Source organism: Leucoraja erinacea, chromosome 5 (genome assembly GCF_028641065.1).
Source record: "Leucoraja erinacea ecotype New England chromosome 5, Leri_hhj_1, whole genome shotgun sequence".
Classification (NCBI taxonomy): Eukaryota; Metazoa; Chordata; class Chondrichthyes; order Rajiformes; family Rajidae; genus Leucoraja; species Leucoraja erinaceus.
This window is the reverse complement of record NC_073381.1, coordinates 55,317,217-55,343,747: the sequence shown is the minus strand read 5'-3', so window position 1 is coordinate 55,343,747 and position 26,531 is coordinate 55,317,217. Positions and strand designations below refer to the sequence as shown.

General features: G+C 40.5%; 1 protein-coding gene across 1 annotated transcript in view; it reads left to right on the top strand.

Annotated features, from left to right (window-relative positions):
* The window catches only part of rspo3 (R-spondin 3), a 74,879-nt gene that overhangs the window by 13,615 nt on the left and 34,733 nt on the right, over positions 1 to 26,531 (top strand). Inside the window, exons 2-4 of the mRNA XM_055635652.1 lie at positions 2,356 to 2,547; positions 12,412 to 12,561; positions 15,637 to 15,834. Of these exons, the coding sequence (XP_055491627.1) occupies positions 2,356 to 2,547; positions 12,412 to 12,561; positions 15,637 to 15,834 (540 nt within the window). The remainder of the gene's footprint in view (positions 1 to 2,355; positions 2,548 to 12,411; positions 12,562 to 15,636; positions 15,835 to 26,531) is intronic.

Here is a 26,531-nt window from a genome sequence, read left to right as displayed (position 1 = left end):
GGAGGTCTACGGACAATTCCTTCGTCTTCATGACTTGGTTTTTGCTCTGACATGCAACATCAACTGTGGGACCTTATATAGACAGGTGTGCGCCTTTCCAAATCATGTCCAATCAATTTAATTTACCACTGATGGACTCCAATCAATTGAATACTTATGTAAATGTGATATTTCAGGGTTTTTTTTAAATTACTGTGAGAAAATGTCTAAAAACCTGTTTTCGCTTCATTCCGAGGCATTGTGTGTAGAATGATGATAAAAAACAATGAATTTCATCAATTTTAGAATAAGGCTGTAACGTAACAAAATGTGGAAAAGGTGAAGGGGTCTGAAGACTTTCTGAATGCATTGTATGTTTTTTAACTTTGAATTTACACAATCACAAAGACATCGAAAGTACAATAATCCAAGGAATCACAAGCTACTGAGTGAACACATTTCCTCCTATTTTCTTTGATCTCTTATTCTAGGACTCCTAATTCTAGACTCTCCACCTGAGAGAGCTAACTTTGCAACATTGGCTATGCCAAATTCTCTCAGGGCTCTCGTGTTCTTCTATTAAAGTCCTTCTAATTCTAAATCTAGTAGACCCATTATATTCAATCACTCTTCATAAGGCTACCTATTCACCCTGGGATTGAATCTTCATCGTGTCAAGGTAAGTGTAATATTTTCAGTAGGGAGAGTAAACTACAGAGAGTTTTGTAGTTGTGAACGCCAGGGGTAGTATCACCTAAGTCTGTCCAATTGTAGCCAGTCCTTTCCCAATAAAGACGAGCAGAGAAATTCCATTTAAACTTGCTTTTCTCATCTGCATGTTAACTGTGATTACGTACAAACACATCTAAATTATTTGGAGAATCATACTTTGTTCACTTTCTAATGTGAAAATTATTCTTCTGACCTAAATGAAGAACATCACATTTATATTGTGCTATATTTGCCCATATTACTTATTGTTTTAGGAAAGAACTGCAGATTAAAGGTAGACACAAAATGCTGGAGTAACTCAGTGGGACAGGCAGCGTCTCTGGAGAGAAGGAATGGGTTATGTTTCGGGTCAAGACCCTTCTTCAGACTGATGTCAGGGGAGTGGGCGGGACAGAGATAGAATGTAGTCGGAGACAGTAAGACTGGTGGGAAAACTGGGAAGGGGGAGGGGATGGAGAGAGAGGGAAAGCAAGGGCTATTTGAAGTTAGAGAAGTCAATGTTCATACCTCTGGGGTGTAAGCTACCCAAGCAAAATATGAGGTGCTGTTCCTCCAATTTGCACTGGGCCTCACTCTGACAATGGAGGAGGCCCAGGACAGAAAGGGCAGATTGGGAATGGGATGGGGAATTAAAGTGCTGAGCAACCGGGAGATCAGGTAGGTTAAGGCGGGGATGTTCAGCGAAATGATCGCCGAGCCTGCACTTGGTCTCGCCGATGTACAGAAATTGACACCTGAAACAGCGTTTAGCAAAACAATTGGCGAGTGACCCGAACATCTGCAAGACCAAACGCAGGCTCGGCGATCATTACGCTGAACACCTCCGCTCGGTCCACCTTAACCTACCTGATCTCCCGGTTGCTCAGCACTTTAACTCCCCCTCCTATTCCCAATCTGACCTTTCTGTCCTGGGCCTTCTCCATTGTCAGAGTGAGTCGTTGTCAAAATAATTTTCAGTTCTGGTCAGCATGACATGAAGCAGATAATGAAATGTTGGAGACAATGAACAGAATTGATATAAACTGATCCGAACAGATCTGATCTGAACAACTAAATAACTATATTATGAAGGTAGACTGGAATAATTTGGAATTCTTGACATAAGAAGAATGCAACTCAGAGTTAATATTATTGGTGTAGTCTTATTGAAGTATTAAAATTTGGAAGAACATTCCTGTACAGAATATAAAAAATAATTTGTAAAAGTCACATTCACACTAATGAATTACACATTCAACCTCTTGATACCAGGAGATTATTCTTCCCATAATATTGATTAACATGTAGATTAACATATTCCAAATAGCGGAGGTGAAAATAGTAGAATAGTTGATGCTGCAAACTGGTGACTATAAAGAGCCTCTGGACAGAGGCATTTCACATTCTGATTGCTCTCCCTCAACCATAAATGCAAACTAAGTATCAGTAGTATATTTATATTATCAATATATTTTACAGCTACCAATCAACCACTATTAAATGCATATTAACAGCTATTCGTTGCATTAGCAAAGAATGATAATGAATATGTGTCTCGAATATTCTGAGTTTCTTAGAATTTCGTTCATAATGTATAATAATACGTAAAAATTTAGGATAGTGTTAAAAGCCAACTAGATAACAATTATTCTTGCTTCCTTCCAGCAAATACAGGTGTGAACCAAGGTTGCCCAAAAGGGTGTGATCGATGTTCTGAGTTTAATGGATGTCTGTCATGTATGCCCAGACTTTTTTTCTCTCTGGAGAGAAATGGGATGAAACAGACTGGAGTTTGTCTCTCTTCTTGTCCAAGTGGATATTATGGAGTCCGAACACCGGAAATGAACAAATGTGCACGTAAGTGTTAAATATGTATAGATGCCACCAGGAATTACTGTTGTGTTCATTTATCTTAAATGCTCTTTTTCCACAATGAAAAGTATATCAATGGAATGGGATTGTGTTTTGGGTTTACACTGATATTTGTAAAACAAGACAGAAGATTCTTTATGTATCATTGGAGGTGATAAATGTTATAGATGAAAAGGATTTTAACTACATTTCAGTTCCCACCAAATAGTGTGATACGGTCAGCAGAATCAGCCCAGATTAAATGTGTGGGAAGGAACTGCAGACGCTGGTTTAAACCGAAGATAGACACAAAAAGCTGGAGTAACTCAGAGGGACATGCAGCATCTCTGGAGAGAAGGATTGGGTGACGTTTCTGATCGAGAGCCTTCTTCAGACTGGTTAGGGTTAAGGGAATGAGAGATATAGATGGTGATGCGGAGAGATAAAGGACAATGAATGAAAGATATGCAAAAAAGTTATGATGATAAAGGAAAAACAGGCTTTTTGTAAATGTCTGGGTGACAGATGGGGGTGAAAAGACAATGACATTTTCTCTTACATTCTACTTTCTGAAAATTTCTGCAAAATGACCACTCCAAAAAGAAAATCTTTCAAATTCAGCACCACCACAATTTTTCAGGTTCAAGCTGGCAGTAGTATTAAATAAATCTCCTAAGGATTGTTCCCATGCAGTTGGCTGAAGTTTAAATGGGAGTTTTAGTAGGAGAAAGACTAAACAATCTATAATTGTACTGGGAATGCAAGATTAGATAACACAATTGTAATTAAATTGTGATATATTTTAAATAAAAGATTAATGCGACGTGACTATTGAAGTTTCAGGGAATTTTGTTTTAAATGCAAGCAACAACTGTCTGCCTCACTTTCTGTGGTCTGAGGTTCCCATTTGATTCCAAAGGACATCTATCATATCAATGCCCAAAAGCATGGTGACCTGCCACAATGACTACTGTTTGGAGCACTTGTATCCGCTATGATGAAGTGCTTGAAGAGGTTGGTTGTGGCGTGAATCATCTGCTGCCTCAGGAATCACCAGAATTGGCTTCATTTTGCCCATCGCCACAACAGGCGTTTTCAACAGTGGATGGATGCCATTTCACTGGTTCTCCACTCTGCTCTGAACTATCTGGATAACAGGAACACATGTCAAGCTGCTATTCATCAACTACAGCTTGTATTCAACACAATCATCCCCTCCAAACTCAAAGACCAAGCTCCAAGACTGGGACCCTGCATCTCCCTTTGCAAAGAGATCCTTGATTTCCTCATCAGCAGACCTTAATCAGTGCTGCTTGGTAACACATCTCAATGACCATCAACACAGGTACACTCCAGATCCGAAGAAGAGTCTCGACCCAAAACATCACCCATTCCTTTTCTCCAGAGATGCTGCCTGTCCCACTGAGTTACTCCAGCATTTTATGTCTATCTTCGATTTACACTCCATGGGTGCTTGGCTCGCCGCTCTACTCACTTTGTACCATTGCCATCTATAAATTTCGCCGTTGACACTACTGTTATTGACTGAATCACCAAAGCCAAGAAACTAATCGTTGATTTCAGGAAGTTGGAGACCATGTGCCATTTTTCATTCGCTGGCCGCTGTTGGAGGTGTTGCAGCTTCAAATTCCAGGGCAATAATCTCAATTGACCTATCCTGGGCCCAGTACATAAATGTGACAATGAGGACAGCGCACCAATACCACTACTTTCTTAAAAGTTTCAAGAGATTTGGCATATCACTGAATAATCTTAATAAATGTCTACAAATGCATTGTACATATCCTGACTGGTTGCATTGATACAGTAATTCCAAGGCCCTGAAAAGCAAAAGGCTGCAGAGACTGGTGAACTCAGCCTGGTCGATCACTGACACTTGCCGACCCAATATCAAAAGTATCTACATGAGGTGCTGCCTTAAGAAGGCATCTATCATCAAGGAATCCCACAAACCACGCCCTCTTCTAGCTGCTACCATAGGGCAGAAAGTTCAGAATCTGAAATCCCACACAACCTTGAACAGCGACTTCCCTACAACCATTAGGTTTTTAACTGACCTGTGCAGGGTCTCAACCCAAAGCCTCATCTCTTGCTTTTCTCCAGAGATGCTGCCTACCCACTGAGTTACTCCAGCATTTTATGTCTGTCTTTGGTGTAAACTAGCATCTGCAGTTCCTTCCTACAACCTAATCTTACTTTGGCCATGAAACACCATTGACTGCCTCTTGTACTACCATGGACTTGTTTTCTAATTGTGCTTTGCACTAATATCTAGTTTCTGTATAGTCTTTTTCCTTTCACTATTTTGAATAATTTATGTATAATTTGTGTGCTGTCTGTCTCTGTGTCTGTGATGCAGCTGCAAGCAATATTTTCATTGTACATGTAACTGATTGTATTTGTGATTATGGGGAAACATGACCATTTAACGACAATAGTTTTACTGAAAGATTAAACAAATTGCCAATAAAATATAACCTGCAATTAATTTTCAAGACTTTCTATCCACAGTGTAAACTATAAACTATTTTATTAACAAAGATTAATTTTATGTGATGGATTCTAAAAAGGAATATAACTTTTTCATTAATTTGCATTCGGCATATTTGCATCTCAGTTTTTTAAGCTCCCGATTCATGCCTTCTTCTTCTTGCGTATGGCGTGCACAGCCTAAAGTTGTAGGACAACTTGTTCTATTTGATCTTATTTGATTGTGCACACCAGGTTGATTGCATTCGTCAAAACAGGGTGGACCACGTGAAGGTTGCAATCTCCCACCCCCTGATTCATGGCAGTGAGTTGGGACAGATGTTATGTCATTAATTAATGATATTATTTCAGAAAAATGGTTCCACTTTCTAGTCAGCGAAACCATACAGATATGAAATTGTCTTTGACTGTTTTGTTTCAATCCAGTTCGTAGCAACCAAAAACATAACTATCAATAACAAAAAATAGACAAGATCTTACATAATCCTTTCCCCCAACCTCAGGAAGCCCCAAGTACTTCACATAAAATTATGTGCGTTTGTTTAGAGTGCGGTCACTATTGCAATGTTGTAAAGTGCAAGTTGCACAATACTCTGATCTGAAACATAAACAAAAAATATTGGAAACACTGCGAAGCAGTCCAACATTTGAGGAAAGAGAATCAAAAGTTAAAAGTTTGAGGTCAATGACCTTTCATCAAATCTGAAAAAAAATTCTGATTAGTATTCCTTACCCTAAAATATATGGTGTGATCCAACATATGTTCAGTATTTCCTGCCTTTCATTTTTATTCTTTTGCATAATACGGCAAGTTCAAAATTGTAAATCTAACACAGAAACAACAAACAAATGGCACTGTCACATTCAGACACACTGGGACTTGACCAAAATATTGCTCAAAGGGATATCTATTTTTAAGGGAACTTTTAAAGGAAAGAGGTAGAAATGTGTAGGCTCGGGGAAAGAATTTAGGTTCTTGGTGGCTGAAAGCATTGACACCTACTGTGTTCAAGCAAAGTTGGAATTGTGCAGGTGGCCGGAATCATAGGAGAGTAGAGATCTTAGATTTAGGATTGAACAAGCCCACCGAGATAGGGAGTGGGGAAGCCACAAAGGAATGTGAAATTATCTATGAGAAATTAAAAATCGCCCCTTGATGTAAAGCAATGGTATACAACATACAGTATAATCCCAGAGCATGGTTAAAGAAAAACACATGGGATTTTTAGTTTAACCTTCCACAGCGAGGAGTGAACCAACCATTTCCACCATGCCCTTACCCACTTGGGTGGCACTTAGCTGTTGTAAAATCTCCAGTCAAAATGGTCCTTAAAAACAACTCACAGCAAAACTCAGCACATGCAACAGCTTCGCCATGCCTGCCCCAAAAAATGATTTGGCAATTGGATAGTCATACCCATACTCTTCAGTGTCAAAACTGTTTAAAAAACTAAATAGTTGAGATTGTCAGAAAAGCAGAAGGAAATACTAGGAATAATACAGAAGGTGCAGGATTAGTTCATTCCTAGGAGGAAGAAAGATTCCAAGGGGAGAAAGGGGCGACCATGGCTGACAAGGGACGTCAGGGACAGTATAAAAATTAAAGCGAAGAAGTACAATGTAGCAAAGATTAGCGGGAAGCAAGAGGATTGGGTAATGTTTAAAGAACAACAGAAGGTAACCAAAATACAATACGGGGAGAAAAGATGAGGTACGAAGGTAAGCTAGCCAAGAATATAAAGCAGGATAGTAAAAGCTTCTTTAGGTATGTGAAGAGGAAAAAATAGTTAAGACCAAAGTTGGACCCCTGAAGACTCTATAAAATCATGGATGCATTGGTGATAATTTTCCAATGTTCTATAGACTCAGGATCAGTTCCTGTGGATTGGAGGGTGGCTAATGTTATCCCACTTTTTAAGAAAGGCAGGAGAGAGAAAACAGGGAATTATAGACCAGTTAGCCTGACATTGGAGGGGAAGATGCTGGAGTCAATTATAAAAGATGAAATAGCCGAACATTTGGATAGCAGTAACAGGGTCGGTCCGAGTCAGCGTGGATGTACGAAGGGGAAATCATGCTTGACTGATCTTCTGGAATTTTTTGAAGATGTAACTAGGAAAATGGACAAGGGAGAGCCAGTGGATGTAGTGTACCTGGACTTTCAGAAAGCTTTTGATAAGGTCCCACATAGGAGATTAATGGGCAAAATTAGGGCACATGGTACTGGGGGTAGAGTGCTGACATGGATAGAGAAGTGGTTGGCAGACAGGAAACAAAGAGTAGGGATTAACAGGTCCCTTTCAGAATGGCAGGCAGTGACTAGTGGGGTACTGCAAGGCTCGGTGCTGGGATTGCAGCTATTTACAATATACATCAATGATTTAGATGAAGGGATTCAAAGTAACATTAGCAAATTTGCAGATGACACAAAGCTGGGTGGCAGTGTGAACTGTGGGGAGGATGCTCTGAGAATGCAGGGTGACTTGGACAGGTTGGGGGAGTGGGCAGATGCATGGCAGATGATGTTTAATGCAGATAAATGTGAGGTTATCCACTTTGGTGGCCAAAACAGGAAGGCAGATTACTATCTAAATGGCGTCAAGTTGGGAAAAGGGGAAGTACAATGGGATCTGGGGGTCCTTGTTCATCAGTCTATGAAAGTAAGCATGCAGGTACAGCAGGCAGTGATGAAAGCAAATGGCATGTTGGCCTTTGTAACAAGAGGAATCGAATATAGTAGCAAAGAGGTCCTTCTGCAGTTGTACAGAGCCCTAGTTATACCACATCTGGAGTATTGTGTACAGTTTTGGTCCCCTAGTTTGAGGAAGAAGTTCTTGCTATTGAGGGAATGCAGCGCAGGTTTACAAGGTTAATTCCCAGGATGGAGGGACTATCATATGCTGAGAGAATGGAGCAGCTGGGCTTGTACACTAGAGTTTAGAAGGATGAGATGGGATCTCATTGAAACGTATAAGATTGTTAAGGGTTTGGACACGCTAGAGGCAGGAAACATGTTCCCGATGTTGGGAGAGTCCAGAACCAGGGGCTACAGTTTAAGAATAAGGAGTAAGCCATTTAGAACGGAGATGAGGAAACACTTTTTCTCACAGAGAGTGGTGAGTCTGTGGAATTCTCTGCCTCAGAGGGTGGTGGAGGCGGGTTCTCTGGATGCTTTCAAGAGAGAGCTAGATAGGGCTCTTAAAAATAGCGAAGTCAGGGGATATGGGGAGAAGGCAGGAACTGGGTACTGATTGGGGATGATCAGCCATGATCACATTGAATGGTGCTGCTGGCTCGAAGGGCCGAATGGCCTACTCCTGCACCTATTGTCTATTGTCTTTTTTATTGTCTATTGTCTATTAAAATAATAATCATACTATTACAACGTCTTAAATTTTAAAAATGTAATTTAAAATTTATTTTTTTAAATCCGAAATTAGAACGTTCAAACAATACGAATAAAATATATCTAAATGCATATAATTGTTAAAAATTTAATAATAAAATATTCTTAAGTTCACAAAGATAATGCAAAAACTAACCTCGAGCTACAACCTTTCCTCTCCACTGAAGTACACTAGATTTCCCAGTATGACTCTGGGGAACAGTAGGAAGGTTAGTTTTGTTTAGTTTAGTTTGGTTTAGAGATACAGTACGGAAATAGGCCCTTCACCCAGCGAGTCCGCACCGAATAGCGATCCCCGCACATTAACACTATCCTACAATAGTGAAACGCTTGGATAGAGTGGATGTGCAGAGGATGTTTCCACTAGCGGGAGAGCTTAGGACTAGTGGTCATAGCCATAGAATTAAAGGACGTTCTTTTAGGAAGGAGATGAGGAGAAATTTCTTTAGTCAAAGGGTGATGAATCTGTGGAATTATTTGCCACAGAAGGCAGGGGAGGCCAAGTCAGTGGATATTTTTAAGGCAGAGAGATAGATTCTAGATTAGTACAAGTGTCAGAGGTTATGGGGAGAAGGCAGGATGGGGTTAGGAGGGAGAGATATATCAGCCATGATTGAATGGCGGAGTAAACTTGATGTGTCGAATGGCCTAATTCTACTCCTATCACTTATGACCTTCTGACCTACATGCACGAGGGACAACTTAATTTATCAAGCCAATTAATTTACAACCCTGTACGTCTTTGGAGTGTGGGAGGAAACGGAGCTCCTGGAATTTCCACACATTTACTTATACACTTTGTCAGATGTAAGTAAAAATTAAAAATAAAATGGTGGAAATATCAATGGAGATAGAAAGAGTTAACATTTCGGGCCAGTCATCATTGTATCCCTTAATTCATGTTTGAATATATTTTCATCCATTCCCACATAATCCCAGCAAGATGTAACCATATATTGTTGTAGATTCCGAACAAAGCAACTTGGTAATTTCTCATTTAGAATTTCATTTAACATTCAAAACTGTTTATTTTGTTTTTCTTTTGGTTCAGTTATGTTTAAAGTGGCTTGCCAATTGTATGTGATCTGCAAGCTTTGTGAAACATTAGAACAAAATGGTCTTTTAAAATATATTGCCATGAAAATGCTTCATATTATGAGAGATAAAAGATTATTTCTACTTTGGATGTGGGCAAGACCAACACTAAATTCCTCATTTTTAATTGTCCCTCAAGTGTGGTGGCCCATTTCAGTCAACTACTATTTTGTAGTAGGAAGGAACAGCAGATGCTGGTTTAAACCAAAGATAGACTCCAAAAGCTGGAGTAACACAGTGGGTCCAACAGCATCGCTGAAGAAAAGGAAAGGAAGGGACTTGACCTAAAACATCGCCTATTCCTTTTCGCCTCATATTTTCTGTTTTTTAATTTTTTATTCCTAGTAAGATTTGAACATGCCATTAGTCAACATTTCTGGAGTACTGCTTTGTCACATAGCTACTGTAGTCAAATACAGCAAGCTTTGTCACAATGTCTAATGTAAAATTCCACTCTTACACTTATGTCTGTTAGAATGTTTTTTTTTCAGGTTTGACCTTGACTCCAAACACCAATAAGATGATATAAATTCAATTTGTGAAGAGTGTTCCCTATAGGCTAAGTTAATGTTGCTGCCTCATAGCTCCTGGTACCCTAGTTTGATCCCAATTTCAGGGCTGCCAGGGGGGGGGGGGGGGGGGGGGGGGGGGGGGATTTTGCATTTTTCGGCTTGAAATTGTGCAATCTGGTGCATACTGTAGCGAGTCTTTTAACTTACACTTGAATGCAACATTTAAGCTTTAAATTGGATTAGGTATGAATAAGGTTAGGCTAAATTACATTCCTAATTACATTCCACAGTAGAGTCAGGCTTTGATCAACAGGTGCAGCACATGGTTGACCTTAGTATATTCATGTATGGAAATCAGATTATAATTCATGCTGTTATATATATAAATAAAAAAACAGAGAACCAAGGCAAGAGTAGGATTTTCATCACTGTTCTGCACAAATAAATAAATCAACCTTACCCTTTGACTATAGAAACAAGACGAAAATAATGCCACGTTTTCAATTGTATATGATTCAATGAAGTTAAGATATATATATGTAAAACATATATATGGAAACAGGCCCTTCAACCCACCATGTCCACACCGACCAGCAATCGACCATGCACCAGTTCCATCCTACATGCCAGCGAGAATTTACAGGATCAAATCTGGGTCTGTGGTACTGTAAGGCAGCAACTCTACCAATGCGCCAACATGCCACTCCATTAAATTCTTTTTTCTGTAATATATTTATTATGGTGTCGCGTTAATAAAGATGAACACATGATTCTGATTTCTGCCCTTAGTTGGATAACACACATCTCCAGTCATTGTCTTTTATGGCTGGTTTTCCACCTCTTCAGTCTGAAGGTCTCGACCCAAAACATCACCCATTCTTTCTCTCCAGAGATGCTGCCTGTCCTGCTGAGTTTAGTGACTATCTTCAGTTTAAACCAGCATCTGCAGTTCCTTCCTTCACTCTTAGTTAAGCAAATCAGGTCAATTCTCATAATATTATTCCCCTTAACTAGGTCTTTTCTTCACCTCCGTTGCTGCAGAGAATACAATCCCAGTTATCAAATCTTTCTTCAAAGTGAAAAAAAATTCCAGCCCTGCCAACATCTTCATAAATCGCCCCTGGATCCTTTCCAGAGCAATTGCACCCTTTCTACAATGTGTCATAGCCTTACAGCATGGAAACAGGCCCTTCATCCCAACTTGTTCATGCAGATCAAGATCCCGGGGGTCGGGCATCGGAGCAGAGCCTTAGCCCAGGATTCATCCCCATGGCTCCGAAGGTGGCACTGACGCCCCCACTCACCCGGTCCGCTCCTGGCTCTGGGCCGGTTTTAAAGCTCCATTGAGTGTGGACAGAACGGCCGACGAACACAGAGCGGCCGGAAGTGAGGGTGGGAGGTGTGAGCGGTGCCTTGGGGGAGGGTCGGTGCTGGGACCATCACCATGTCTCACCTATCACACCATTTGCAAGGGAGAAACGAAACAACTTTTTCCCCCAAAATCATCAAACGGGCTGGTAGTTTGACAGCCCTGCTTGAAACCGATGCCCTCTAGTTCTTGAATCACATATCCCGGGAAAAAGACTGCATTCACCTTATATATTCCCCGTCGTGGTTTTTACTCACCTCCAAAACAATTTTTGCTTTATTTTGAATTTCCAGCACCTGCAGATTTTGGTTCCATGAATGTCAAATGTACTGCAGTTTGCCTTGTTAAATAGTGTGCTTAAGAGCCTAAGACAATTAAATTGCTCGTTCTTTATGGGAAACCCGCTGACAGAAAATTATTCTCATTGGTGAGTGTGGAGGAGATCTGGAAGCCTTGGACGAATTGAATTGTTCATGACTTTATTTATTATTTATTTTAAATTTGAGCATGAGAAATTTGTGATCAGCGTGAGAGCGTGAGAATTTCATGAAATGCGTGAGTTTCACGCGTGAGAGTTGGCAGCCTTGCAATTTCTAGTTCTGTCTGTGTATGTTCTTCCCAAGACCACATGGGTTTCCTCTAAATCTCTAGTTTCCTCCTACATCTATAGATGTGTTGGTAGGTTATTGGCCAGTGTAAATTAGTCCTTACTGTAGGTAAGTGGCATAATAATCAAAACCGTTGAGGAATAAGCATATGAAAAAGAACACATTTTAGGGCCATATGTAACAAAAAAAAATGGGGGGGAATGGGACTGATGGGACTGATTTTGTTGGGATTGGCATGGACCCCTTGGGCCAAAAGGCTCCCTTCTGTGATGTGATATGTGGGTAAATTATCACTGCATCAGAGCGGCATCAGATTATTATTTTTTAAAACCTGCCACTGCCTCTCATGTTTAAATTATTGTTTTTCAGAATGTACAGCTGACAACTGTGATACCTGCTTCAACAAAAATTTCTGCACAAAATGCAAACCAGCATTCTACTTGCATAAAGGAAGATGTTTTGATATCTGTCCTGAAGGATTTGCCCCAAATAACCAGACAATGGAATGCACTACGACTGGTAAGCAAACTTCAGTGCAAAGCAAAGGAATGGTTGGCATTTGTGCAGGGCATCTCATATTCTCAAGGTGTTTTAAAGTGCTCTTGGAACCAAGTTAAAACTTGTGATACAAAATCACTGCTATAATGCAGGAAATATAGGAGCCAATTTACATGCAGTAAAGTCTTGACAGATTACTTATTTTATTGATGTTGTTTGAAGGGTATAACCCGGCATAACAATGTAATAATCTATTCACATTACTTCAAAATGAAACTGTTTACATCTACCTAAGAGAGTGGATCAAAGTTGGCTTAATGTTTTATCGAAAAGGCAACTCCTTCACACTGAGCAAGTCCTAATGATTAATGTTGATGGAAAGCTAGAAAATTCGATGTCTTAAGGAAAAAATGTTTCAAGCCACAAAATGTGGATCATAATACAAAGTTGCAGATTGGGACCTACCTTGAGACACCGGAATTAAAATGGGAAAATAAGGAGGTTATAAAGCATAAAGGAAAAAATAGAATGTTAAAATGGTAGAATAGGTTATAATCTATTGTAGATCAGTGATATTGTAGAACAGTGATCAGAAAAAGATATTGTATATTAACTGAGGAAGAAAATGAAGTCATGGGGAAAACTAGATTAAAAGCAAAAATTGAAGTGTTGAAGGTAAGGGAGAATAATAAAATATAGGAACTGGTAAACAAACTAATGTTCACTTGGTTCCCCTTTTATCACCTGATAGCCAAATGATATAATGAAAATTAAAATTGTTTATTCATCATAACAATCAATCTCTGTGAATGAATTTACAACTTGGCAGAAGGAAAATGTCACAGTTATTGAATCATAGAACATTTACATCACAGAATGAAGCAGTTCGTTCCTTGGTGTTTTTCCTACCCAACCCTCATTCCGTCTTCCATCACAATCTGTAGCTCTACAGGTCATTGCTCTTCGAGTACACATTCTGTTTAAATATGATGAATGTTCTGCCTTTATCACCTTTTTTCAAGCAGTAAATTCCAGACCACTTTAACCCTTTAGGTGAAAATCACTTTCCTCATCTCCCGTCTATTCTTTGCACAAATAACATTAAGTCACTGCTGTCAGGTTTTGACCCTTCTTACAGGGACTAGATCCATCTGACTTAGTCTGTTTGAACACCCCCTAATATTAAAACACCTAAATTAAGTCTCCCCTCAGTTACCTCTAGAAAACAACCCTTGCTTATCTAACCTTATCATAGTTACCACTTTCCACTCCCAAAAGCGTATTAATAAATCTGCATTATATGCAATCACACCATTCCTCTAATGGGTGATCTGCAATAATCAAGCTCTAGCCTATCAAGTGCTACACGTTTAATAAATTAATTGTTCTTGTATCCTATGCTTCGGCTAAAAAGGCAAGCATCTTTTTTGCCTTTTCAACCACTTGTTATATTTTTCTGTCTTTAAGCATATAGATTCACATTCCACGTCCCTCTTTTCTTATCTTTGACTGGATAACATGCAAATCTTTACACTGTACCTTGATACATGTGACACGAATAAATGAAAGTAAACTGTTCATCCTCATGTTTCAGCATCTCCTATTCACTGTATATTCCCTTGCCTTATTTGTTTGGCTGTTAGCTGTTTGACTGTTAGCAAAAAGTCGCCACTGGCAGGCTTAGATTCAACTGAATATTAATAGCCCATTATCTGTTTATTTGCACTTTATCTGTTTATTTATTCATGTGTGTATATATTTATATAATGGTATATGGACACACTTATCTGTTCTGTATTCATGCCTACCATATTCTGTTGTGATGAAGCACAGCAAGAATTTCATTGTCCTTTCTGGGACACATGACAATAAACTCTCTTGAATCTCTTGAATGTTGAATCTATTGCATCTCTCCAAATACGATAACTCAGACTTCAAATTCAATTTTCCACTTTACTGCCCTACCTGCTAGACCAACTAATTATTCTTGTAGAAGGCTTTCTCTTCACTATCAATGACATGGCCAATTTTTGTATCATCGGCAAACTTCATTGTCATGCCCCTTACATTCAAGTCATAAACATTAATTATAATGAAGCAAGGGGCCAAGTACCCAGCCTCGTGGATCCCCATTGGCAACAACCTTCCAATAATAGAGGCCACCTATTTGCCCCCTGCCATTTGGAAATTTGGGTACAATTTGTCACAACACCTTGGCTTTCTTTCACTTCTACTCTTTTTAAATATTTCACGCAGGGTCTTATCAAAGCCTTGCACAAATTCCCGTAAACTGCATTATGTGCACTGCCTTTAATCGGCCCTGCTCAAATCATTTAATCGAGCTACTCAGATACAACTTTCTCTTAATCTTAATGAAGGTGAAAATTGGCCCTTGGATTTAAATCCAAGTAATACAGGTGTTGCATTAGCTGGCTTGTAATTACTTGGTTTATACCATTGTCTCCTTTTTAAACAATATTACACCATCACCAGTTTGCCAATCCCTAGGCAGCACTAGCCAGAGTCTTTGCAATTTCCACATTTGCTTCTTTTAACAACCTGGATTATGTTTCATATGGTCCATTTTCTAAGACCGTTTCAGTTTTTAACATTTTTCTGAACTTTTACAAAACCCAATGAAATTCAGCCCTTGGTCAACAACATTTATCTCATTGAGATTTGGTAATTGGGCAATAGAATTAAAATCAGTGGAGCCCACTTTCTGTTCCTTGTCATGGTTCAATGACCCCTAGTATATATGTACTAATCGGGAGTAGTTTTTAGTTAAATAGCTATTGACATCCAATGTTCACGCTCATATTTTGACGAGGAGCAATGCATCCATATTGTCATTCGGCACAGAAAACAGGCCACTTGGTTCACTGAGTCCATACCCCATATCTAACATCCATTAACATCAATCCTACTGTAATCTGAATTTATTCTCTTTACATTCCCACCCATTGTATGTGCAGCCCTAAATGAGCAGATTAAAGCAAAGCAATGAATTGGGGGTGAGAGGTTCTTGGTGAAGGAAAATAAACTGAGAACAAAGAAACAAGAATATATAGAACAACTTTGTTTTTCTGTTTGCAGTGCATTGCGAAGTCGGTGAGTGGAATGCATGGAGTCCCTGTACAAAGCGAGGGAGAACGTGTGGATTCCGGAGAGGCAGCGAGTCAAGGAGCCGGGATATAGTGCTGGAACCTTCAGCACATGGCAACTCCTGTCCAAAGACCACTGAGAGAAGGAAATGTAATGTTCAGAAAAAGCGGTGTCCACCAGGCCAAAAAGGTAAGAGGATTTCTGTGAGACTTAGCAATAAACTATGAGCCCTATGAATAACCAACTTCATAATGCTACCATAAATGCCTCAAAGAACTCAGGAAACCAATTATTATTGTTACCAGTGCATGCTAGTATTATTTGTAGAAAGTTACTGGTTCATACTGAAGATAGACACGACATGTAAGAGTAACTTAGCGGGTCAGGCAGCATCTCTGGTGAAAAAAGATGGGTGATGTTTTGGGAAGGGGGCCTTCTTCAGACTCTGAAGAAAGGTCCCAACCTGGAAAGTCACCCATCCTTTTTAGAAACATAGATAGAAACATAGAAAATAGGTGCAGGAGTAGGCCATTCGGCCCTTCGAGCCTGCACCGCCATTTGATATGATCATAGCTGATCATCCAACTCAGTATCCCATCCCTGCCTTCTCTCCATACCCCCTGATCCCTTTAGCCACAAGGGCCACATCTAACTCCCTCTTAAATATAGCCAATGAACTGGCCTCAACTACCTTCTGTGGCAGAGAATTCCACAGATTCACCACTCTCTGTGTAAAAAATTATTTCCTCATCTCGGTCCTAAAAGTCTTCCCTCTTATCCTTAAACTGTGACCCCTAGTTCTGGACTTCCCCAACATCGGGAATAATCTTCCTGCATCTAGCCTGTCCAACCTCTTAAGAATTTTGTAGGTTTCTATAAGATCCCCCCTCAATCTTCTGAATTCCAACGTGTACAAGTCTATCCAGTCTTTCCTCATATGAAAGTCCTGCCATCCCAGGACTTCTCCAGAGATGTTGCCTGACCCACCGAGTTACTCCAGCACTTTGTGTCTATCTGCTGTTTTATTTGTTTGATAACTAGGAAAGTAAGCATTTAATTTTTGCATTTGAATATCCGTTAAATTGTTACTCTTTCAATATTTAACTGTAATGCTCTCTGTATTCCTGCTGATGAAAGACCACTTAATCTCCGGCTTCTGGCAAACATATGTGAAATGTTACGCAAAGCAGGAATCCTGTTGAAGTGACTATAAAAAGCTGAAGTAATCAACAAATTACTAACTCCAAGCAATCAATAACATATGTTACATTTATTCAGTGAAACCAGGCAATTTGCTTCATGTTTCTCCGAATGACCATACACACTTTGTTGTTTGTGCTCAAATAATCCAAAAAGGTTTTGCTGTCTCTGAGCATATATTAATGTTGTGAAAAGTAAGGCTGGGAATAGCCTTGAAAAGAGTTGCTGAGCAGGAGGCAGCCAAAAAGCATGTTTTGTAAGCAGAAAATGCAGAATTACCTGTCACGGGTTTTTTTAATAAACAATTTGTGAACACAGAAGGAGAAAGGCCATGGGAAAGGGGAAATCTGTGGGAGAGAGATAATGGAGGTTTGCTTGAAGAGCATGGAAAGTATTTAATTGCTGAATCTGGCAGTTCCAAATTCCAAAGATTGACACAAAAATCCGGAGTAACTCAGCAGGTCAGAGAAAAGGAATAGGTGGTGTTTCAGGTTGAGACCCTTCTTCAGACTGAGAGTCAGGGGAAAATTGATTTAAGAGAGAGTTAGATAGAGCTCTAGGGGCTAGTGGAGTCAAGGGATATGGGGAGAAGGCAGGCACGGGTTATTGATAGGGGACAATCATCCATGATCACAATGAATGGCGGTGCTGGCTCGAAGGGCCGAATGGCCTCCTCCTGCACCTATTTTCTAAGTTTTCGATGAAAATAAAGGGACCCGCTGAGTCACTCCAACGTTTTGTGTCTATCTTCGGTTTAAAACAGCATCCGCAGTTCCTTCTTACACAGTTCTAAGCTCCCTTCAGCTGTCTGGTTTCCTGAGGCCTGGGAAATCCAAAGCACTGGACCAGGGAGAACTAACTGACTGGATAGAGAATTGGCCTCACAGAATGAAGCAGAGGTGAGACAGAGGTTCATATGTAGTTCCTCTAACCTCAACTACTGCATCCGATATTCCCAATGTGGGCTCCTGTACATTGGTGTGACCAAACATAGACTCAGTAACTGTTTCACCCTGCCTGAAGTCATCTGTTGCCAGTCCTGATGTGCTGGTCTTTCCTTGTTTCCAATTCCCTCATCCCCTACAATCAGTCTAAAGAAGGTTCCTGACCCGAAATGTCACCTATCCATTTTCTCCAGAGATGCTGCCTGATCCACTGAGTTACTCCAGCATTTTATGTCTCTCCTTGGTATAAACCAGCAGTTCTGCAGTTCCTTTTTATTTTTAGAAGCTGGGATGTTACACAAGATGTCATACAAGATGTTGGTGTGGAATTTGGAGTATTGTGTTCAGTTTTCATCACTACGCTAGAGGAAGGATGTTATTAAGCTGGAAAAGGTGCAGAGAAGATTTACAAGGATGTTGCCAGGAGGGCTTGAGCTATAAGGAGAGGTTGGGCAGGCTCGGATTTTATTCCTTAAAGTGCTGGAGGCTGAGAGGGTGATCTTATAAAGGTTTATAAAATGATGAGGGAGATAGATACGGTGAATGCAGAGAGTCTTTTATCCGGGGTAGGGGAATCAAGAACCGGAGGACATAAGTTTCAGGTGAGAGAGGAAAGATTTGATAGGAACCTGAAGGGCAACTTTTTCACACTGAAGGTGGTGGGTATATGGAACAAGCTGCCAGGTGAGCTAGTGGAGGCAGACACCATAACCCCATTTAACATACATTTAGACGGGTACATAGATAGAAAAGGTTTAGAGGGATATGGACCAAATACGGGCAAGTAGTACAAGCATCAGTGGGTATCTTTTTCAGCATGGGCAAGTTGGGCCGAAGGGCCTGTTTCCATGCTGTATGACTCTAACTCTTTGACAGGTGTTTAAAGAGCTCAGAGAAAACTGAACGTAAGAAAAGAACCTCACAAATCTCACTGCCTTACAAAATCTGAGGAACAAGGCCTCACTTAAATATAATAATTGACCTCAAACTATTATTGAAGTCCCCAAGTCTTCTCTAGTTAAACTGAGTGTTCAGTTGACACTGGTTGTGTCAAATTTTACATTACCATTATTACCCCTCCTGCTGCCCCACCCATGAGAGGGAAATGTCTTAAACCAACTTTGTTTCTATCAACTTTGAATGTTTAGAGTTAAAATAGCATCATTTATTTTTATTTTATTTGTGCATCTTTGATTTACTTTAAGTTATTCCAAAAATTCCTGTCAGAATGCGACAATATTTTTGAAGTGGCCCTGAGAATGTTCTTGAAATATTACCTCTGCCTGTCTGAAGCACATTTTGCTGTAGAACTCAGCATCACAAAGAAACATGGGAAATTAGATGCAGTAGTAGGCCATTCGAGTCTTCGAGCCAGCACCGCCATTCAATATGATCAAGGCTGATTATCTAAAATCAGTAGGCAGACAAAAATGCTGGAGAAACTCAGCGGGTGAGGCAGCATCTATGGAGCGAAGGAAATAGGCAACGTTTTGGGTCAAAACCCTTCTTCAGACTCAGTACCCCGTTCCTGCTTTTTTCCCCCATATCCCTTGATTCCTGTAGCCCTAAGAGCTAAATCTCTCTTGAAAACATCCAGTGAAGTGGCCTCCACTGCCTTCTGTGGCAGATAATTCCACAGATTCACAACTCTCTGGGTGAAAAAGTTTTTCCTCATCTCCTAAATAGCCTACCCTTGAGGTAGATCAAGATATTACCAGGTAAACAAAGGAAATGGTTCAAAGACATTCTCAAGGCCTCATCAAAAATGTTTATCATTCTGACTCGTAGGAATGCCTGGCCTTTAACAACTCCAAATTTATTGAATGGCATTATGAACCTCATGTTTATGTAGCACAGAAGCCCAATGTAAATGACAGAAAAGCATATACTTCCCAAACTACTCACTTGCTCATCCTGCCAAGAACCTCATGGTGTAGTCCATGACAAGTCTCACATTGGCCTCATCAGCCACCTCAGAATTCATAGAACTGTAGAGAAAGCACGACAGTCATACAGCACGCAAAAAAGACCCCTTTGGCCCAACTTGCGCACGCCGACCAACGTGCCACATCTACACTAGCCCCACCTGCTCGTGCCTGGCCCATTAACTCTCTAAACCTATCCTATCCATGTACCTGTCCAAATATCCCTTAAAAATTATAATTGTACCTGCCTCAACTACCCTTTTGTTCCATATACCCAACACCCTTGTGTAAAATGTTACTCCTCAGGTTCCTATTAAATCTTTCTCTCCTCACCTTAAATCTGTGTCCTCTGGTTCTCGATTCCCCTCTCTGGGAAAAAGACTGTACATTCCTCTCGTGATTTGTACACCTTTATAAGATCACTCCTCATCCTCCTGCACTCCAAGGAATAAAGTCCTAGCCTGCTCAACCTCTTAGAAATGTCGTTCAGACCGAAAGGTCTGAATGACAATAAACGAATCTAATCTAATCTTCTTCTAGCTCAGGCCCTTGAGTTCTGGCAATATCCTCATTAAAGTCATCCTCAAATCTGAGGAACAATAAGTAGAAGCTCCCGTATTATGTACTTTTGGATCCTACAGAGTTCTTTAACAGATTTGCACCTGAGGTTAGTTTTTGTTGTGGTTATTTTGGTTTGTTTAAATGATAACCATGTTAAACCATGTCTTGCACTAACATTCGTCATATTCCAAGAAGGGCAAGGTAAGGGATTCCAAACCTGTTCAAGTAGTTAGTACAATATGATAGAAAACAAACTTAAAGGAAGTCCTGAGCTTGCATCTGACCATTGTATGATCAGGATATGAGAGGTGAAAATCTGGACTTTTGATCAATACCTACTATAAGGATCCAAAAAAATAAATTCAGACTCTCCTACTGTGCTGTTCAATTCATAGACAAGGTTGTCTAGTACATAATTAAAAAGGGATTGATTCAAAGCTATTATTATCATACTTTACACTTGGGGTTATGAATACAGCAATTCAATAACTGCATGTTATGAAGCCTGAAGAAACCATGCACTTACACATTTGCTTTCTTCAACATTTGCAAACTTTGTCAAAAATTAGAATTCCTATCAATTGAACAAAAACTTCCAAATCACAATTTTAACAATATTACGAGTCTTAATACCACTTCCTACAAACGAGGAATAACTGTAGAATAAAAACAGAATATGCTGGTAACAAGCAGCAGGTCAAACAGTGTCTGTGCTTCATGTCAAAGGATCCTGAAATATTAATTCAGTTTCACTTTTCACAGAAGCTGCCTGAACTCTGTATTGTTTCAAGATTTCAAATTTTCAGCATGTTTAGTTTAAAAAAAAAAAATGGTTGGTTGGTTAATTGGTCACTGTAAATCATCTGTGGTGGAGGTGGTTGTTAAGAGAACCGGGATGGAGTTTCCATATTTTCTTACAACATAAAAGGCCATTTAGTCCTTCGAGTAAGTGTTGAAAACAATTCCTCACTAATTTTCCTAATATATTGTCTCCAAAATCCCATTAACTTCTCCCCTGATCCCCCAGATTCTGTCGCTTACCTACATCAAGGGCAATTTATAGTAGTTAGCTAATGTACTAACTTGCACACCCATGAGATGAGACAGGAAACTATAACACTCAGAGGAAACCCATACAGTGTAAATTCCATACAGAACATTGGAAGTCAGGATTGGGTGTGAGCTGTTGGAGCTGTGTGGCAGCAGCAGGCCACTAACTGGGCTACTCACAGGCTCAAATATGTAAGGGAATGAGCCGAGTCCTAGTTGTTGCTACTTGTTCAAGCAAACAACATCTCAAATGTATTAGAAACATAGCTTCTGAAGATTCCTTTATGTTGCTTCTTGTATCGGGCAATAAACAGAGAATAAGCCAAAAACAAAACAAACTGCCAGAGGAGGTAGTTGAGGCAGGAACCATCCCAACATTTAAGAAAAAGTTAGACTGATACATGGATAGGACAGGTTTGGAGGTATGGACCAAAAGCAGGTAGCGTAGCTGGGACATGTTGGCGGGTGTGGGCAAGTTGCGCCGAAGGGCCTGTTTTCACACTGTATCACTCTATGACTACATTATACCTCCACCATGCATGAATGCTTCAAAATCAAGTGATCGAGTTTTATTGCCATGTACTCAAGCATAGAAACATAGAAAATAGGTGCAGGAATAGGCCATCAGCCCTTTGAGCCAGCACTGCCATTCAATATGACCATGGCTATTCATCTAAAATCAGTACCTCTTTCCTGTTTTTTCCCCATATCCCTTGATGTTGTTAGAACCAAATGTAACTCTCTCTTGAAAACATCCAGTGCATTGGCCTGCACTGCCTTCTGTGGCAGAGAATTCCACAGATTCACAACTCTCTGCATTAAGAAAGTTTGTGCTCCATCTCAGTCCTAACTGCCCCCCCCCCCCTGTATTTTAAACTGTGACCCATGGTTCTGAGCGCCCCCAACATCGGGAACATTTTTCCAGCAGTTCCAGTAAGTGAAAATCTAGCAGGCAAGCAAGATGCTTTCTCCAACCACCCCCATTTGAAGTCCACTACCTTCCACCGTTTCTACCCAGTGCTTGGTACTTACTTCCAGCAGCCACTGGTTGTCCTCCAGGATGCATTCTCTCTCCTCTCAACCCCCCCTTTCTCTCTCCCCCTCTATCTCTCCCCCCTCTCTCTCTCTTCTCTCCCTGTCTCTCCTCTCACCCTCTCTCTCTCCCCTGTCTCCCCCCTCTCACTCCCCTGTCCCCTCTCTCACCTCTCTCCCCTTCTCTCTCTCTCTCTCTCCCCCCTCTCTCTCTCTCCCCCTCTCCCTCTCTCTCCCTCCCCCTCTCTCTCTCCCCTCTCTCTTCCCTCTCTCCCCCCCCCCCTCTCTCTCTCCATCCCACCTCACTCTCCCCCCCTCTCTCAGTCCCGGCTCCCTGCATCTGTACCCGCCCGCTGTTTCCATTCCGCCCTAAGCCCCGGCTCTCCAACGCCCGCTGACCATACAGTTTATCTGAGTTTTGACATTTTTGTTGATCACATAATTTCTCACCACAGAGCGTGAGAAATTTCTGATCAACGTGAGGGCGTGAGAGTTTGCTTGAGGGCGTGATTCTCACGCTCAAAGCGTGAGAGTTGGCAGCCCTGGATACAATAATGTTATACCACATGGTACACTCAGATCTTAAAGGTGCAGGTACACTTGTATACCATTTGCTGTTCTGGACCTGGATATACACCCTCTTGCTCCTCTCTCCACTCATGTTGATGAAGCAGTAACAGGTTTGTTACGAGATTCCATAATGGTAGTGCCATCCCAAGACATTGAGGGGAGGTCAATAGATAAACTACAACCAACACAACTAGATTTGACTTTGATACCTTGGCAGTTTCATGGGACTCCTCACCAAAAGGGTGGAAGATCATTGGAGTTTTCTGCAAAAATTGGAGATTATTTACTGGCATCCATGTGTTGTATTAAAAAAGACTTGTACTGTTGGGAATCTTACACATGCAAAACCTAAACCAGGATCCTGTCCACTCAATCTACTTAACTCAAAGAAAATATAATGACAGTGTTTCAAAAAAATCCACGGAGTTCTCCTTGGTGAATATTTATCTCTCAATCAACAACACTGTCACATTACCCTCTGTACAGGATCATACATTGTGCAATTCAGCAATTGCTTTCCCTGCATAAAGTGGTGGTTACAATAAAGCAATACTTAATTGGATACAAAGCACTTTGGAACATCTTATAGTCACGACGGGAGCTAAACGCAAGCCGTTTTCTTTTACTGTATACATTGCCTTTTAGCTTCTCAGTTCCTTCTGACATGGAATCAAATTTAATTAAGAAGAATTGGGGGGGAAAAGTAAAGCACCTCTGTCCTAACAACTCATTTCACTCAACAACTAGTCAGTGTAAAGTAGATGTGACGATAAGATCTTAATTAGTGGGAAGGATTAGTGGTGCAGGAATGCTAGGGCTGCTGCACAAGGAAACAGACAGTGACAAAGTTACAATGGGAGCAGGATTTTTCAGATGTTTAATAATACAATCCTGTTAGCAGGTTAACTTTATTTCAAAATTCCTTCACTTTACAAAGCACAATTCACTGTTTGAGTTATCATTTATTCAAAAATATATTGGGGACCTAGTGTTACAGTAAAATATAAACCTCAAAAATGTAAAAGCCATTCACTGAAACATATTCTTGGAGCTTGAATGTTTTGAAATAAATTCTGTAGAAGGACGTTGTAACGTACTCACCCCCCCCCCCCCCAGGAAATCTAATGTTACCACACTGCAGCAAATCAAGAACAACAACAATCAGCTGGAGGAACTGCAGTTCGAGCAACATTTGCAGAGCAAAAGGAATTAGCAATGTTTTGGATCAAAACACAGCATCTAAACCTATCAGGATCTTTTGACAACTTTCTCCCTGCAGATGCTGCTTGATTTGCTGATCTCCTCCAGCAGATTATTATTGTTCGTGTTCCAGATTCCACGATTGGAAGTCTCTTTCGTCCCTGCAGCAAATCTAGTCCAGAGTAATCTTAACACAGGGCTACCCACATTGGGTGAGAGGTGGGAGTGAGAAATTGTGAGAGACCAAGCCCGAGAGAGTGTAGCGACTGAGGGGGGGGGGTGGTGTGAGGGGTGGTGTGGGGGGTGTGAGGGGGTGGGGGTGGGGGTGGGGGGGGGGGGGGGGTGAGATAGGGTGTCCCTCATCCCATTGGTTTGGAGCTTTTGCATTTTTCAGCTTGAAATTGTGCAATCTGGTGCATACTGTAGCGAGTTTTTTAACTTACACTGGAATGCAATATTTATGCTTTAAGTTGGATTAGCTATGAATATGGTTAGGCTAAATTACATTCCTAATTACATTCCGCAGTAGAGTCAGGCTCTGATCAACAGGTGCAGCACATGAATGATCTTAGTATATTCATGTATGGAAATCAGATTATTACCAATCGCCAATAATTCCTTCGTTTAAACCGTCTACTTTTGACAAGGCGTTTATACAATGGGAAAGCTTAGGAATTAAAAAGCTGGGAGACATTTATGAGATGGGGACTCTCCTCTCATTTCAAGAATTACAGTTGAAATATCATCTGAAAGGTAACCAATGCTTTAGATATCTTCAAATAAGAGACTATGTGAAATCACACACACAAGACTGTCAATATATGGTTCCAGACATACTAGACGAATGCTTGAATAGAAAGTCGGATTCAAATAAGTTAATATCGTACCTTTATAATACCCTTTTAAATTTACAAACTCCATCATCGGAAATAATTAGGCGAGCTTGGGAAGATGAACTGAGTCTAAAAAATTTTAAAGATAGTTGGGAGGAAAGCATTCTATATATACACACAAATGTTCCCTTAATGTTAGGGACTTGCTAATACAATTTAATGCTGCATAGACTTTATTACTCAAAATCTAAATTGAATAAGATCTTCCCAAATGGTCTCCCCTATTTGTGATAAATATCTCCTCCAATATGTACCGAGGGCAAATTTTGTTCCAATGCACCCCATTCCCAATTACTTTCACATTGAAATGATTGAAATCCAAATGAAGTTCAAATGGCATCAGAAAAATAAAACCTCCAGAATGGATGATATTCATTACGTGGTTGGTTGGAGTCAGTATCAGCACAATTACTATATTAAACTTTGAATCTTCAGATGTCCTGGTTCAAGCTAAAACTAAAGACAAATAATAACCTTCTCACACATTCCCCTGCAAGTATCTCTGTCACTCCTTTAAAATATGCCCCTTCTTTGAACAAGCTCTTAAACATCGCATCTGAATCAGTTTCCATCTGATTACGCTCCGAGAGGAAGTTCATCTACATGTTCAATTAATAAAACAACAAGATTGGCGACATTTCTATTCAACCTGTCAATGGAATTGGGGGGGAGGGAAGGAATTAATGGGGTATCGGGGCTGTATATTGTGACAGACAGTCTGACACCTTGCATGTCATTTTAATATTACACTTATCCCATCCCCATGGATACTCCAGATTAATAAATTAACGTTTTGTCAACTAATTACAAGGTAGGCTAATTACAAATCAATCAAATTAGCCAACTCCGAAACATGAAGAGCTGAGCATTGAGATCCAGACATCACAGACAATTGGCCTCCGTACCCCGTTCACATCTGGCAGTGCTCTCTCTCTGAACCAGGGGCCATGGAGCGTTTTTGAAAGTGAGGAGTCTGAGAGATCACTGATCACCGACCTTGGGGCACCTGGCGAGGGAGTGGAGCAACCAAGTGGGGTGTGGGTGTGGGAGGGGGCGAGGGACGCCTTCCCACGGAAGGAACATTTTGAAATTTTATGTATTAAAATCATGTATTAGTGCATTGTAGAAGTATGATTTCAATGTTTTTTGTTTGAATTATTTTAAGAGGTAACTTTTAACGAGGTAACTTTTGGTGTATGGTACAAGCAGCCAGAGGAAGCAGTTGAGGCAGGGACTATCCAAACATTTAAGAAACAGTTAGACTGATACATGGATAGGACAGGTTCAGTGGGTTATGAACCAAAAGCAGGTAGCGTAGCTGGCGGGTGTGGGCAAGTTGCGTCGAAGGGCCTGTTTTCACACTGTATCACTCTATGACTACATTATACCTCCACCATGCACGAATGCTTCAAAATCAAGTGATCGAGTTTTATTGCCATATACGCAAGCATAGAAACATAGAATATAGGTGCAGGAATAGGCCATTCGGCCCTTCGAGCCAGCACTGCCAT